Source organism: Sinohyriopsis cumingii, chromosome 1, assembly GCF_028554795.1.
Source record: "Sinohyriopsis cumingii isolate HCF-2022 chromosome 1, ASM2855479v2, whole genome shotgun sequence".
Lineage (NCBI taxonomy): Eukaryota > Metazoa > Mollusca > Bivalvia > Unionida > Unionidae > Sinohyriopsis > Sinohyriopsis cumingii.
In genome coordinates this window covers 100,460,645-100,477,841 of record NC_142961.1, presented here as the reverse complement: position 1 = coordinate 100,477,841, position 17,197 = coordinate 100,460,645, and the positions used below count along the sequence as shown (strand labels likewise).

The 17,197-nt window shown below is 36.2% G+C and overlaps 1 protein-coding gene across 1 annotated transcript in view; it reads left to right on the top strand.

The window, feature by feature from the left end:
• Positions 1 to 17,197, top strand: part of LOC149807439 (uncharacterized) — a 140,914-nt gene that overhangs the window by 55,690 nt on the left and 68,027 nt on the right. Inside the window, exons 7-10 of the mRNA XM_089955844.1 lie at positions 988 to 1,148; positions 6,707 to 6,955; positions 13,884 to 14,002; positions 15,854 to 16,017. Coding sequence (XP_089811970.1) covers positions 988 to 1,148; positions 6,707 to 6,955; positions 13,884 to 14,002; positions 15,854 to 16,017 — 693 coding nt within the window. The remainder of the gene's footprint in view (positions 1 to 987; positions 1,149 to 6,706; positions 6,956 to 13,883; positions 14,003 to 15,853; positions 16,018 to 17,197) is intronic.

Sequence of the window (17,197 nt, the reverse complement as noted above, 5' to 3'; positions counted from 1 at the left end):
AGGACTCTAACATCATTTGGGTGTGAGAGGAGGGGATAATATGAGGACTCTAACATATTTGGGTGTGAGAGGAGGGGATAATATGAGGACTCTAACATCATTTGGGTGTGAGAGGAGGGGATGATATGATGACTTTAACATCTTTTGGGTGTGAGAGGAGGGGATGATATGAGGACTCTAACATCATTTGGGTGTGAGAGGAGGGGATAATATGAGGACTAACATCTTTTGGGTGTGAGAGGAGAGGATGATATGAGGACTCTAACATCATTTGGGTGTGAGAGGAGGGGATGATATGATGACTTTAACATCTTTTGGGTGTGAGAGGAGGGGATGATATGAGGACTCTAACATCATTTGGGTGTGAGAGGAGGGGATAATATGAGGACTAACATCATTTGGGTGTGAGAGGAGAGGATGATATGAGGACTCTAACATCATTTGGGTGTGAGAGGAGGGGATGATATGAGGACTAACATCATTTGGGTGTGAGAGGAGGGGATAATATGAGGACTCTAACATCATTTGGGTGTGAGAGGAGGGGATGATATGAGGACTCTAACATCTTTTGGGTGTGAGAGGAGGGGATGATATGAGGACTAACATCTTTTGGGTGTGAGAGGAGGGGATGATATGAGGACTAACATCATTTGGGTGTGAGAGGAGGGGATAATATGAGGACTCTAACATCTTTTGGGTGTGAGAGGAGGGGATGATATGAGGACTCTAACATCTTTTTGGTGTGAAAGGATGGGATAAAATGTTTTGACCAACTTATCCTCAGAGATACATTGTTCTAGATTATACTTTTATTTGGGCTGCTAGGTTTAAACATAAAGAAAATAACTTGGTGATGGTGGTGAAGTGAGCAAGAAATCACATTAGTGGTCATGGTGGTGATGGTGACAAAGTGGAAAGGAGAATAGGAACGAATATTAAATTAGGAACTGTTATCTAAATTAAACATGAAGATTTCAACCTAAACAGTTTCTTTAGCAGATTTGAACACAGAAGAAGTGGACACTGAAGATGAGCGTAGCAAAGGAAATGTTGAAGGTTGGGAAAGCAGTGACACAGAATATGATTTGGACACAGAAGATAATGCCGATTCAGAAAGCAGGAACATAGAAGATGTTGAAGCAGAAAAGGTATATCCATGAGCAAGACATGATGTCAGTTATTCATTAGAATATAAAAGCTTCAGATCTCCTCTTGCTTGAAAAGATTAAGACTTGTTACTAACTGAAACTGTTGCTGACCAGAAAAGTAAGTTCTCTGGCTATAACACTATATACAATGTCATGTGTGTGTTTATATATATATATATATATATATATATATATATATATATATATATATATATATATATATATATATAATATTTTGGCTGTTTATAATTTTCATACTTGGATGGCACATTGACCAAAAATAGTATAGTCCATAAAAGGTACTTATTTATTTTCCCATTTTGTTTTGTATAGCTACTAAAGATTAATTACATAATTACAGCAAATAATGACATAGTGAGAAATAATGGTTGGCCTGTATGCAATAGTTTATAATGACCGTTAAATTCGCTGCATTTTATTTGTTTGCTAATTAATACTGTAACTGTATTTCCAAAATAGTAGCAGGTTTCTATAAGACAATACCTGCCACATGTCATACTTCTCATGTTAAGGGTATCTGAATAAGATTCACAAAACTAGTGAATACAAAATAGTAGCAGGTTTCTATCAGACAATGCCTGCCACATGTCATACTTCTCATGTTATGGTTATCGGAATAAGATTCACAAACCTAGTGAATACAAAATAGTAGCAGGTTTCTATCAGACAATGCCAGACAGTGTCATACTTCTCATGTTTTTTTAATCTGAATAAGATTCACAAAACTAGTGAATACAAAATAGTAGCAGGTTTCTATCAGACAATGCCTGCCATATGTCATACATCTCATGTTAAGGGTATCTGAATAAGATTCACAAAACTAGTGAATACAAAATAGTAGCAGGTTTCTATCAGACAATGCCTGCCACATGTCATACTTCTCATGTTAAGGGTATCTGAATAAGATTCACAAAACTAGTGAATACAACATAGTAGCAGGTTTCTATCAGACAATGCCTGCCACATGTCATACTTTTCATGTTATGGTTATCTGAATAAGATTCACAAACCTAGTGAATACAGAATAGTAGCAGGTTTCTATCAGACTATGCCAGACAATGTCATACTTCTCATGTTTTTTTTAATCTGAATAAGATAGTGAATGCAAAGTAGTAGCAGGTTTCTATCAGACAATGCCTGCCATATGTCATACATCTCATGTTAAGGGTATCTGAATAAGATTCACAAAACTAGTGAATACAAAATAGTAGCAGGTTTCTATCAGACAATGCCTGCCACATGTCATACATCTCATGTTAAGGGTATCTGAATAAGATTCACAAAACTAGTGAATACAACATAGTAGCAGGTTTCTATCAGACAATGCCTGCCACATGTCATACTTCTCATGTTATGGTTATCTGAATAAGATTCACAAACCTAGTGAATACAGAATAGTAGCAGGTTTCTATCAGACAATGCCAGACAATGTCATGCTTATCATGTTTTTTTTAATCTGAATAAGATTCACAAAACTAGTGAATACAAAATAGTAGCAGGTTTCTATCAGACAATGCCTGCCATATGTCATACATCTCATGTTAAGGGTATCTGAATAAGATTAACAAAACTAGTGAATACAAAATAGTAGCAGGTTTCTATCAGACAATGCCTGCCATATGTCATACATCTCATGTTAAGGGTATCTGAATAAGATTCACAAAACTAGTGAATACAACATAGTAGCAGGTTTCTATCAGACAATGCCTGCCACATGTCATACTTCTCATGTTAAGGGTATCTGAATAAGATTCACAAGCCTAGTGAATACAAAATAGTAGCAGGTTTCTATCAGACAATGCCTGCCACATGTCATACTTCTCATGTTAAGGGTATCTGAATAAGATTCACAAAACTAGTGAATACAACATAGTAGCATGTTTCTATCAGACAATGCCTGCCACATGTCATACTTCTCATGTTATGGTTATCTGAATAAGATTCACAAACCTAGTGAATACAAAATAGTAGCAGGTTTCTATCAGACAATGCCAGACAATGTCATGCTTATCATGTTTTTTTTAATCTGAATAAGATTCACAAAACTAGTGAATACAAAATAGTAGCAGGTTTCTATCAGACAATGCCTGCCATATGTCATACATCTCATGTTAAGGGTATCTGAATAAGATTCACAAAACTAGTGAATACAAAATAGTAGCAGGTTTCTATCAGACAATGCCTGCCATATGTCATACATCTCATGTTAAGGGTATCTGAATAAGATTCACAAAACTAGTGAATACAACATAGTAGCAGGTTTCTATCAGACAATGCCTGCCACATGTCATACTTCTCATGTTAAGGGTATCTGAATAAGATTCACAAACCTAGTGAATACAAAATAGTAGCAGGTTTCTATCAGACAATGCCTGCCACATGTCATACTTCTCATGTTAAGGGTATCTGAATAAGATTCACAAAACTAGTGAATACAACATAGTAGCAGGTTTCTATCAGACAATGCCTGCCATATGTCATACATCTCATGTTAAGGGTATCTGAATAAGATTCACAAAACTAGTGAATACAAAATAGTAGCAGGTTTCTATCAGACAATGCCTGCCACATGTCATACTTCTCATGTTAAGGGTATCTGAATAAGATTCACAAAACTAGTGAATACAACATAGTAGCAGGTTTCTATCAGACAATGCCTGCCACATGTCATACTTCTCATGTTATGGTTATCTGAATAAGATTCACAAACCTAGTGAATACAAAATAGTAGCAGGTTTCTATCAGACAATGCCAGACAATGTCATACTTATCATGTTTTTTTAATCTGAATAAGATTCACAAAACTAGTGAATACAAAATAGTAGCAGGTTTCTATCAGACAATGCCTGCCATATGTTATACTTCTCATGTTAAGGGTATCTGAATAAGATTCACAAAACTAGTGAATGCAAAATAGTAGCAGGTTTCTATCAGACAATGCCTGCCATATGTCATACTTCTCATGTTAAGGGTATCTGAATAAAATTCACAAAACTAGTGAATACAAAATGGTCAAAAAACTAAAATGTCTAATCTGAAAAAGTAGCTATTAGAACTATCCAATAAAACAAGATTGATCGATCTATCATAGAAAATTTACTTTTCAAAACAAAAGATAGATTGGTTGGAATCAGAAGTGAAATTTTTATATCCATAAGCTTTTAAGTTGTTGCATTTCAATTTATAATAATGAATATTAATCAATTTGAGTTTGGTTTAGAATCTTTAATGTGCTACATTAATAATGGATAGTTTCCTGTGCTACTGGCATGTATTAACTTTGTGTGGCCCTCGGTTATGTGTCATGTGCTATGTGTCATGGACTATTAGACCTGTTTTGACCAAATGTGGCAATAGTTATCATGGCTAGAAGAGTTTTCAGATTATGTAAATTATGCCATTCTTTGATCAAGTATGGATGACATGGAAAAACATAGTAAATACTATTTTAATCCTCTGGTCAGAATTGGATCATAACTTGAGAAAAAGCATGATGGCTAGAAGGCCTTTTAGGTTTGTACAAATGATGCCAATCAACCTTCAGACATGGTACCTTTGTACAAATCATGCCAATTGACCTTCAGACATGGTACCTTTGTACAAATGATGCCAATCAACCTTCAGACGTGGTACCTTTGAACAAATCATGCCAATCAACCTTCAAATATGGTACCTTTGTGCAAATCATGCCAATCAACCTTCAGACATGGTACCTTTGTACAAATCATGCCAATCAACCTTCAGACATGGTACCTTTGTACAAATCATGCCAATTGACCTTCAGACATGGTACCTTTGTACAAATGATGCCAATCAACCTACAGACATGGTACCTTTGAACGAATCATGCCAATCAACCTTCAAATATGGTACCTTTGTGCAAATCATGCCAATCAACCTTCAGACATGGTACCTTTTTACAAATCATGCCAATCAACCTTCAAACATGGTACCTTTGTACAAATCATGCCAATCAACCTTCAAACATGGTACCTTTGTACAAATCATGCCAATCAACCTTCAAACATGGTACCTTTGTACAAATCATGCCATTCAACCTTCAAACATGGTACCTTTATATAAATCATGCCAATGAAACTTTAAACATATGAGTATACAAATGTGTACAAATGATGATTCACCATGAAATATAGCTGTGGTACTAAAAGTAGACTATTGAAAAGACATTTCCATGACTGTATAACACAATTTGATTACATCTGACAGTATTTTGGAATGAATACACTTAAGATGTATACTTAGAATTTCATTCCACCAAGAAAATGACAATTTTCACTAAATTTAAAAAAATCTGTATAAGACTTCTTCAGGACTGCTAACAGAATTTAATCAAACATGATAAAGTATCTTGGCATAAAGACATTTAACATTTTGTATAAAACTACCATATATGGCCACCATTACTAAAATGGATACATTTTTAAATGTCTGATTCTCACAAATTCCACAATAGAATTTGACAAATGGGACAGAGAGCATCTTGTTATATAGTGCTTTTAGGTTGATACAACTAATGAAGATCTACCATCAGATATGCCCATCTTGACTAAAGTGGATAAAAAAATTGAAATGATATCTCCAAAAACATTGAATAGGATGTGTTCAGTCTTGAATGGAACATTCTGACACGGAGACCTCGATGTTGATCTGTCATCAAATATGGCCACCATTACTAAAAATAGAGAAGCATTTGAACAACTCACAAAGCACTGCTCAACTTAATTTGACTAACTTTGGGAGAAAATATCCTGATTTGAATGGTTTCAAATTTGTGTACTTGATATCAATCTACCAATAAATGTTGACTAAATAGTCACTATTTCTTATGTGTATAAATTTTGACTAAATAGTCACTATTCCTTTTGTGTATAAATGTTGACTAAATAGTCACTATTCCTTATGTGTATAAAAACATTCAGCCAGCAGACTTTGACAACTATGACATAATGCCTTTTGGCATAGTTGCTTTTATATATTCAACAAATGATGCTGATCTGGGAACAGAGATTGATAATAATGGAAAGACTTATGAAATCTGTAAATTAACTGTGGTTTTCATAAAATGTGCTATGTACGATATTGCATGACCTTTCAACAAAAAGCATCCTACTGACCCATATTAATTGGCTATCTGTTCTTGAAATTGTTTATTAGGCATCAGTTATTGAAGTTTGTGATGTTGGGTCCACTGATTGCAAAATAGTATAAGTTGCATAATTGGAGTGTATCATCAGTACTGAATTAGGAAAGTTACCAGTGTTTTGAAAATGAGAAGTTTAAACATTGAAGAAATTGTACCATATATTGCTATACTGATCCTGTTTCTGTTTTAACCAGAAATTATTAATATTGACATTTGTTTAATGCAGAAAATTTATGTACAAGTAAATTCCACAAATACTGTTATATGTGGTAAAGTAGGCAAGTTTGCCATTACTCATTTTGTGCCCTTTTTTTTTCCTGTTTCAAAGTAGGTGGGTTTGCCATTGCTCATTTTTTTCTTCTATTTCTGTCAGTATCGTCATGAGATATGTGAGAAATACTTCAGACAGATCCGCTCTTATCTAAGAGACAAACCTACCAGGTTTCACTTGGTCAATGAGGACTTTGCCATTAACAACACAATTGTAGACCGGAAATTGAAGGATTTGAAGAGAAAAATCATAGAAGTGGCATCTAGTCAGACATATTGGGGTGAGGAAATACCTTCACGGTGGATCCTGCTGGAACAAGAGCTGATGAGGCTCAGGGCTGCTGGAATCAAGGTATGCAATTCCATGCAAGAATTAAAATACGAGTGGCAAACTTTAAATATTTCATGCTCTCACTGCAGTAGCAGAGGTGGCATATTGTTTTGCTGCATGTTCATGTTATGCCTGTCCAGGAATCATTTAGGCACAATGACACAAGACATTAAGGGGAAACTTAGATCCAAATGACGGTCATAAGTTAGCAGCCAGTTTAGCATTTGTGAATGCCATATCAGTTTGTAATTATTTTTAATGTAATTTTGCACTTTTTGGACTTTCTGACCAAACACTTGGCTTGATTGACCAAAATTATTTAAGGTAGACATTTAAAACTTCTATCATAAATAGAAGGCATAATTTAATTTGCAGATTATTACCAAATTACCGCTACGTTTTAATTATATTGCACATTTTTAAACTTTTTTGTTTGTTTGGGAACCAAAGCCTGTGTGTGTGTGTGTGTGTGTGTGTGTGAGAGAGAGAGAGAGAGTGAGGGAGAGAGAGAGAGAGATTAGTGGACTGATTGCCAGTAGCTTAGTTAAAAAAATTGGCCAGCATGTGAGAGAGTTTTTTATTATGTCAATAACACAAATCAAAGTTTATCTCTCTCTATCACAACACACATGTTGGTTAATTATTGTGAACCAAGCTAGGAATTAATTTATAGCGTAACTCACAATAATTAACCAACTTGTTTTGTGACATAGAGAGAGAGAAATTTGTTGTTGTTATTGTTGTTGTTGTTGTGGGGTTTAACACCATTTTTCAGCACATGATAGGCCATGCATGGCGGCCAGTATTAATGGTGGAGGAAGAACCTGAGAAAACCCTGGGAAGAACCACCGATCCACGAGATGCTACTGGCTAGCTTTCTCACATACCCACATTGGCCAAATCCTAGACTCGAACATACGCAGACAGATGTGATATGGCAGTGATCCATAACGGAGAGCGCTTTAGACCACTCGGCCACTCAGGGTCCCAGAGAAATTTGTATTGTGTTAATAATTTATAGATTAGGTCTCAATAATTAAGGAACTTGTGTTGTGACAGAGAGAGAGAGACAAACATGTATTCATAATATATAGATTAGGTCTCAATAATTAACCAACAAGTCTGCTGCAGAGAGAGAGAGAGGAGACAGACATATTTGTATTGTATTAGTATTTCATAGCTTAACTAATAATAGTCAACTTGTATGACTTTAAAGTTTGTAACAAGTTGCTTTGAATCACATGAGGCATGCAGTGCAGCACCCATGCTTGCTGTGGTTAAGCAGGTACACCACACATGTATGCTGTGGTTATGGCAGTAGAACATATATGCATGCTGTTTTAGTGCTTATAGAGTATGCTTGCATGATATGATTGTGGCATTAGAACATATACATATGTTGTGGTAGTGTGAGTAGAATACATAATATACGTGTTGTAGTAGTGACTGTAGAGTAGAACTGCATGCTGGTAGTGACTAGAGTATACGTGCATGCTGTGGTAGTGCCAGTAGAATACAGGGCCCAGAGTGCCCGAGTGGTCTAAAGCGCTCACCATTCTGGATCACTGCTATCTCACCTCTGTCTGCGTGGGTTTGAGTCCAAGGATCGGCTAGCATGGGTATGTGGGAAAGCCCGTCAGTAGCTTCTATTGGGTCGGTGGTTCTTCCATGGGTTTTCCAGGGTTCGTCCTCCACCAGTTATATTGGCCGCCTTGTGTAGCCTATCTTGTGCTGAAAAATGGCATTAAACCCCAGAACAACAACAACAACCAGTAGAATACATATACATGTTGTAGTAGTGACTGTAGAGTAGAACTGCATGTTGGTAGTGACAAGAGTACACATGCATGCTGTGATAGTACTATAGAAGATGTTTATGATGTGGTGGTGCCAGTAGAACAGGCATTCATTCATGCTGTGGATGTAGATGACAGATTCAGCATGGATTCATGCAGTTGTAGTGTCAGGAGAAGACACATGATTGCTGCTATAGCTCCAGTAGTGTACATGTATATGATGCAGTATTGCCTATAGAACATGTATGATGTGGTTACTGTGCCTATATAACATGTATGATGTGGTTACTGTGCCTATGGAACATGTATGCTGTGTTACAGTGCCTATAGAACATGTATGATGTGTTAAAGTGCCTATAGAACATGTATGATGTGTTAAAGTGCCTATAGAACATGTATGATGTGGTTACTGTGCCTATAGAACATGTATGCTGTGTTACAGTGCCTATAGAACATGTATGATGTGTTAAAGTGCCTATAGAACATGTATGATGTGGTTACTGTGCCTATGGAACATGTATGCTGTGTTACAGTGCCTATAGAACATGTATGATGTGTTAAAGTGCCTATAGAACATGTATGATGTGTTAAAGTGCCTATAGAACATGTATGATGTGGTTACTGTGCCTATAGAACATGTATGCTGTGTTACAGTGCCTATAGAACATGTATTATGTGTTAAAGTGCCTATAGAACATGTATGATGTGGTTACTGTGCCTATGGAACATGTATGCTGTGTTACAGTGCCTATAGAACATGTATGATGTGTTAAAGTGCCTATAGAACATGTATGATGTGTTACAGTGCCTATAGAACATTTATGATGTGTTACAGTGCCTATAGAACATTTATGATGTGTTACAGTGCCTATAGAACATGTATGATGTGTTAAAGTGCCTATAGAACATGTATGATGTGTTACAGTGCCTATAGAACATTTATGATGTGTTACAGTGCCTATAGAACATGTATGATGTGTTAAAGTGCCTATAGAACATGTATGCTGTGGTTGTGCCAGTATAATACATATACGTGCTGTGGTAGTGTTAGTATAATACATATACTTGCTGTGGTTGTGCCAGTAAAACAAACATACATGCTGTGGTAGTGCCAATAGAACACATGTATGCTGTGGTAATGCCAATATAACACAAGTCCATGCTGCAGTAGTATCAGTAGAACAAACATGCATGTTCTGGAAATGCCAATAGAAGGCAGATGCATGATGTGGGAGTGCCATAGAACACACATATATGATGTAATAATACCAGTTAGTAGAGCACAAAAGTATGCAGCAGTAATGCTGATATAACACACACATGCTGTGGTAGTACCAGCGGAACACATATGCTTAATATGTTAGTGCCAGTAGAACACACATGCATACTGTGTCATTGCCAGTGGACTGCTCTTGTATGATATAATAATGATAATAGAATACACATGCTATAGTGTACCAGTAAATGACACATGCATGTTGTTGTATTACGAGTAGAGTACACATACTCTTGCTGTGGTAGTGCCAGTAGAACACACGTACATGATGTGGTAGTGCCAGTAGAATACACATCAATGCTGTGGTAGTGCCAGTAGAACACGCATACATGATGTGGTGCCAGTAGAACACACATCAATGCTGTGGTAGTGCCAGTAGAACACACATCAATGCTGTGGTAGTGCCAGTAGAACACATGTACATGATGTGGTGCCAGTAGAACACACATCAGTGATGTGGTAGTGCCAGTAGAACACACATCAATGATGTGGTAGTGCCAGTAGAACACACATCAATGCTGAGGTAGTGCCAGTAGAACACACATACATGCTGTGGTAGTGCCAGTAGAGCACACATACATGCTGTGGTAGTGCCAGTAGAACACACATAAATGCTGTGGTAGTGCCAGTAGAACACACATCAATGCTGTGGTAGTGCCAGTAGAACACACATGCTGTAGTTTACCAGTATATGACACATGCATGTTGTTGTATTACCAGTAGAACACACATACATGCTGCAGTAGTGCCAGTAGAGCACATGTACATGGCATGCTGTGGTAGTGCCAGTAGAGCACATGTACATGGCATGCTGTGGTAGTGCCAGTAGAACACACATAAATGCTGCAGTAGTGCCAGTAGAACACACATACATGCTGTGGTAGTGCCAGTAGAGCACACATAAATGCTGTGGTAGTGCCAATAGAACACACATAAATGCTGTGGTAGTGCCAGTAGAGCACACATAAATGCTGTGGTAGTGCCAGTAGAGCACACATACATGCTGTGGTAGTGCCAGTAGAGCACACATAAATGCTGTGGTAGTGCCAGTAGAACACACATAAATGCTGTGGTAGTGCCAGTAGAGCACACATAAATGCTGTGGTAGTGCCAGTAGAGCACACATACATGCTGTGGTAGTGCCAGTAGAACACACATAAATGCTGTGGTAATGCCAGTAGAGCACACATAAATGCTGTGGTAGTGCCAGTAGAACACACATCAGTGCTGTGGTAGTGCCAGTAGAACACACATCAATGCTGTGGTAGTGCCAGTAGAACACACATGCATGATGTTGGCCATTGACCAATAGAGAATAGGCCACTATTTATATGTGTGCATGGAGAAAGTGACTGGATATTAAAACTGAATTAAAGAGAAGAACACCTTATGTTGAAGCATTTAATGCACTTAGAAACAAGAGAAATATTTTATTGGCTTAGCAGCATTGTCAAATATGATGCACACACACAATCACAACCACACATCCATTACATTCAAAAATACACAATGTTTCTGTCTTTAAAATCCATTGGACAGTGGAATGTAGTCACAACTATATGCAGTCTTTGTTGATGTAAATTACAAGTGTAATTTGTGTTCACCTTTGCAATCATTAAAACTGGATGAGGCTGGTGTTCAAATGTCCCTGCTTGACTCCTGGAGAAAATCTTGGTCTGTATTAAAAGTCATCTGATGCAGTTCAGTCATGACATATGCTTGTCAGCAAACAGAAAATATAAAGCATATTAGATATTAATGATTTAAAATGTTTGGTAGGAGGGCGACAATATTTTAAGCATTGTGGGAGCTTTACAAGTAATGCAGAGGTGACAAACAATTATTGGCAATGCAATAATTTTATCAGCGCTAATTGGTTATGAAAGCATGAGCATGTCCTTATGGCCAATTTGTTTTATGACTGAAATCATCCAAAAAGCAATGTCGATTAATTGTTTGTAGATTAACAAGAGTAAGATACCAAATAATAACAAGACCTGACCTGATTGTAGCATGTTTTTATGTTTTGTTGCTGCTTTGTCTGTGGATGTATACATTCCAGAATGATTAATGTTGATATGGTGTTTATATTGTTTGCAAAGAATGAATTGCTCCTCTTAGCTGCTGGGCTTTATAAAGCCAGACTCTGTTAACCATGAGTTCTGATATTTAGCTTTGCTGAACTTTATAAAGCCAGATTCTTTTAACCATGAGTTCTGATATTTAGCTTTGCTGGACTTTATAAAACCTGACTCTGTTAACCACGAGTTCTGATATTTAGCTTTGCTGGGCTTTATAAAGCCAGACTCTGTTAACCAAGAGTTCTGATATTTAGCTTTGCTGGGCTTTATTCACTTTGCAGATAACTAATACTTCCCTGAATTACATTTCAACATGTTATGCCTTAAAAAAAAATAATTGTTCCAATTACCAAAGTAATCTTGCTTTGTTTTTTTGTGGAGTAAAACTCGACTTAAAACAAAAAATGTTGCTGATGTTCATCAACTTGAAGCTTTAATGCATATGTAAACATACTCAGTCAAGGCATTAGTGTGCATATATAAACATGCTCAATCAAGGCATTAGTGTGCATATATAAACATACTCAGTCAAGGCATTAGTGTACATATGTAAACATACTCAGTCAAGGCATTAGTGTACATATGTAAACATACTCAGTCAAGGCATTAGTGTGCATATGTAAACATACTCAGGCAAGACATTAGTGTGCGTATATAAACATAATCAAGACATTAGTGTGCATATATAAACATACTCAATCAAGGCATTAGTGTGCATATGTAAACATAGTCAAGGCATTAGTGTATATATGTAAACATATTCAGTCAAGGCATTACTGTGCATATATAAACATACTCAATCGAGGCATTAGTTTGCATATATAAACATACTCAGTCAAGGCATTAGTGTACATATATAAACATACTCAGTCAAGGCATTAGTGTACATATGTAAACATACTCAGTCAAGGCATTAGTGTGCATACATAAACATACTTAGTCAAGGCATTAGTGTGCATATATAAACATGCTCAGTCAAGGCATTAGTGTACATGCATAAACATACTCAGTCAAGGCATTAATGTGCAATAACTTTGATCTTCAATGCACCTCTCCTTGATTTACCTAACAACAAATAAATTGGGTTGTTCCACTTCATTCACTTTACCTGCAGTAAGAAGCTTCATGGGCTTCCCACAGCGGTGAACAATAGATTTGGTAGAGCATCATCAAAACTATTGAATGCCAGTTAATTAATATGTGAAATGATGGTTGCATATATCAGCCCACCTTATATTTTTATTGTCTATGACAATCATCTGTATAGACTGCCACAGGGGATAGTTGTACATGAGTTCTAAGCAAGACTTTACTTATTAAATATGCTACATATTTTGGACATAATCAAGGTGGTCAAAATATCTCTCTCCTCTTGTTGAATTCTAATACTATTGAAAATCATGTTTTTTTAACGTAAATCATGTCATTGGGTTCGTGAATCAAACATTTTGGTTTTAGTGTGACTGTGTATGGTTTTAAAGCTGGAAATGTATAATTCTTTTCTACGTGTTTGTTGTAAGTGAGAGATTGTAAGACACATAATTTGGAAATGAATGATCAGCATCATAATTTATTAGTGTTTATCAAGTTAAAAATATGCCTTTGTTTGAGGATAAATTTCACTGTAGTCATCATCTAAGGAAATGATAGAGAACATATATTTAATGGTACTTACCAATTATGCAGATGCTGAGTATAACTGAAAAATTAACTTCTACAAAAATAAAACAAAAATATCAGATTGTCAAAAAAAAAGTCCCTTGAAACTAAATGATATTATTCTTTTCCCTCTGCAGGTGATTCCTCTGAGTCTTTTGGAAGACCTAAATAAGGCTGGAGCTGTTCAGATATCTACAGATGAACTGGATTTGTTTCTTAGATACCAACATGACATTGGCGCAGTCCTTTACTTCAGGTGAGGTTGGAATTGCTATTCCTATTTTGAACCAATGAAACATATTTTCTTACCACAAGTCAAAGAGAGATTATTCTTTAAGTGAGAATGGAGTGATATAAACATATAGGGGGCCCTGAGTGTCTGAGTGCTCTAAAGTGCTCACCGTTATAGATCACAGCCATCTCACCTCTGTTTGCGGGGGTTGGAGTCTCGGGTTTGGCCAATGTGGGTATGTGAAAAAGCTTTCCTGTAGCTTCTTGTGAGTCGGTGGTTCTTTCCAGGGTTTTCCCAGGTTCTTCGTCCACCATTTATATTGGCTGCCATGTATAGTCTATCTCGTGCTGGAAAATGGTGTTAAACCCAACAACAATAACAACACACACACACATATATATATAGAGAGAGAGAGAGAGAGAGAGAGAGAGAGAGAGAGAGAGTTTACATTCAATATGTTTATTGATACAAGTGTAAAAAATTGGGGTTGGGCTGCAAGATCTTACAATTTAGAAAAGCCTTTCACTTACAGTGGATAAGACATTTACATGGATTGCAGCACTCAGTTAAAATCATTTCATTGATTTGTATGTAAACCTACGTTATTCAGGAGCAGAGAGAGAGAGAGAGAAATGAATTTTTAAAAAAATGACTGGAGCGGAATGGACAAGAGCATTACCAAACTAAATGCAGTGGCTAAGAACTAACATCTTCATCTCTTTCTACATTAATTTTGGCAATGATTGATTGAGGAGAGAAATGAAATTTTGAATAATTTTTAATTATGTAAAGCATTTTGTGTCTTTAATATATGATTGGAACAAGTCAAATAAGTGAATATTAATGTTTGCTGTAAAATCCCAGAATCCATTGAACAAAATTTTATGTATTTAGTTTAATGTAGAATATATAAGCTTGTTTATGCCTTGAGAGATAATCAGCAAGTATATAATGTTTAACTTCATTCAAGATCAGGTAATGTTTCCTTTTGCAGTTTTTGTTTTAAAAAGTTTTAATGTTGTTATGTGAACCAGTTTTACATAACTTGTTTAGATCATTTGCTTCAAAATGTAATCAATCTCAACATTTTACATCTAGAGCGTCAGGAATAACTTGAACGTTTTGATATTGATTATATGTCTCCTAATAACAAAAGGTACTTGAAGATTTTGATGGAGTCAGAACCACAGTCAGAAAACCGTGATACCAAGTTACAAGTTCATTGCATATAATGCACCACACTGATATATTGATTTGTTTTCAGAGTTACTTCTAGTTTGTAAGTAAGGTCATATAGGTAAATACCCATGTGTATATGCAAGGTTAGAGTGTATAGGCAAGGTTAGAATGTATAGGCAGGGTTAAAGTGTATAGGCAAGGTTAGAGTGTATAGGCAAGGTTAGGTAAGGTTAGAGTGTATAGGCAAGGTTAGAGTGTATATGCAAGGTTAAAGTGTATAGGCAAGGTTAGAGTGTATATGCAAGGTTAGAGTGTATAGGCAAGTTTAGAGTGTATAGGCAAGGTTAGGCAAGGTTAGAGTGTATAGGCAAGTTTAGAGTGTATAGGCAAGGTTAGGCAAGGTTAGAGTGTATAGGCAATGTTAGAGTGTATAGGCAAGGTTAAAGTGTATAGGCAAGGTTAGAGTGTATAGGCAAGTTTAGAGTATAGGCAAGGTTAGGCAAGGTTAGAGTGTATAGGCAAGGTTAGAGTGTATAGGCAAGGTTAAAGTGTATAGGCAAGGTTAGAGTGTATAGGTGAGGTCAGAGTGCTTACTGAGTAATGGTGACTCACTTTTTCTCCAGGACTGAGAAACAAAAAGATAAGAGTTGGCAATTTGGAACATGAATGTTATTTCTATCTTTGTACCATCCACAGCACGGAAGTATTGAAGATGAAGATTGTGTTGGATCCTCAGTGGATGATTGATGCCCTTAAATCCCTCATCACTGCTGAAATGTTTGTCCTAAGAAATACTCCAGCTGTATCTAAGAAATGGTTTGAGTTCAAGGAGAATGGAAAACTGTCTCCAGAACTCATTGGTTTGTAAACAATATATTTTAATAATTTTATTTCCTTTTTAAATTTCATGTGAATAAAACAAAATAACAAACCAGAATGTTTTTGAAAATTACATGTATCTTTTAATGTACCAGTGTGTACCATTTGCATGGTAATGTATATAAATTTTGCATTTGATAAAGTTATTTACCATTATTTCAACTGAGCTTGTCTAAAAGCATTGTAGCCATGTGGTATGGTCATTATTCTATCTTGCCTGCATCTGTCTACTGTCCATCTTTTATATTTATTCATCAGCATATCTTATTGATCATTTTTAGTTCTCCTGGTGATAGACTGAAGAGTGTATAAGATATCCTGTTGTGCACTGTCAATCTTCTATTTTCTATCCATCAGCATTTGATAGATCTCTTAGTGATGGACTGAACAGTTTATACGATGTCCTGTTGTGCACTGTCAATCTTCTATTTTCTATCCATCAGCATTTGATATTCATCATTTAATAGATCTCCTAGCTATTGTCTTGAAGAGCTTATGTTGTGTCCGTTTTGCTCTATTTGTTATCCATCATCATTTAATAGATCTAGCCATTGTCTTGAAGAGCTTATGTTGTGTCCTTTTTGCTCTATTTGTTATCCATCATCATTTAATAGATCTCCTAGCCATTGTCTTGAAGAGCTTATGTTGTGTCCTTTTTGCTCTATTTGTTATCCATCATCATTTAACTCATTCGGCCCCAGAGGTTTTTGTCGTTTTTGCCTGAAATGTGCGTAGGAACGAGATTTGGGGTGCTATTTCTGAATACATCGTAATACAGCGGTTTTCAATGGATTATCCATGAGAATAATGCCTAGTTGTATTAGAAACATCAATTTCCATTGGTTATTTTGCTTGTGCATGAGCAGAATGGTAAAAGTTGGAGTTCTTTTATTTTTTTTTTTTTTTTTTTGCTTAATAGACCCATCATTTTCGTATGGAGACCGCAATTTATTCCAAATGCCCACCTTATCCTAGTTTTTGCAAAGGTTCACCTGTCTGTGTGCAGTTAAGACCGGTATGCCTTAGATCTGAGGCCAAAAGGTCTAAAATCCGAACACAAAATCGCATTCCGATCTCGAGCGAATTTTGGGTGGAAAAAAAACGGGTCCAAAAAATGAGCTTTCTCTAACTGTATTTTGTAGTGCAACTCGAACTTCCAGA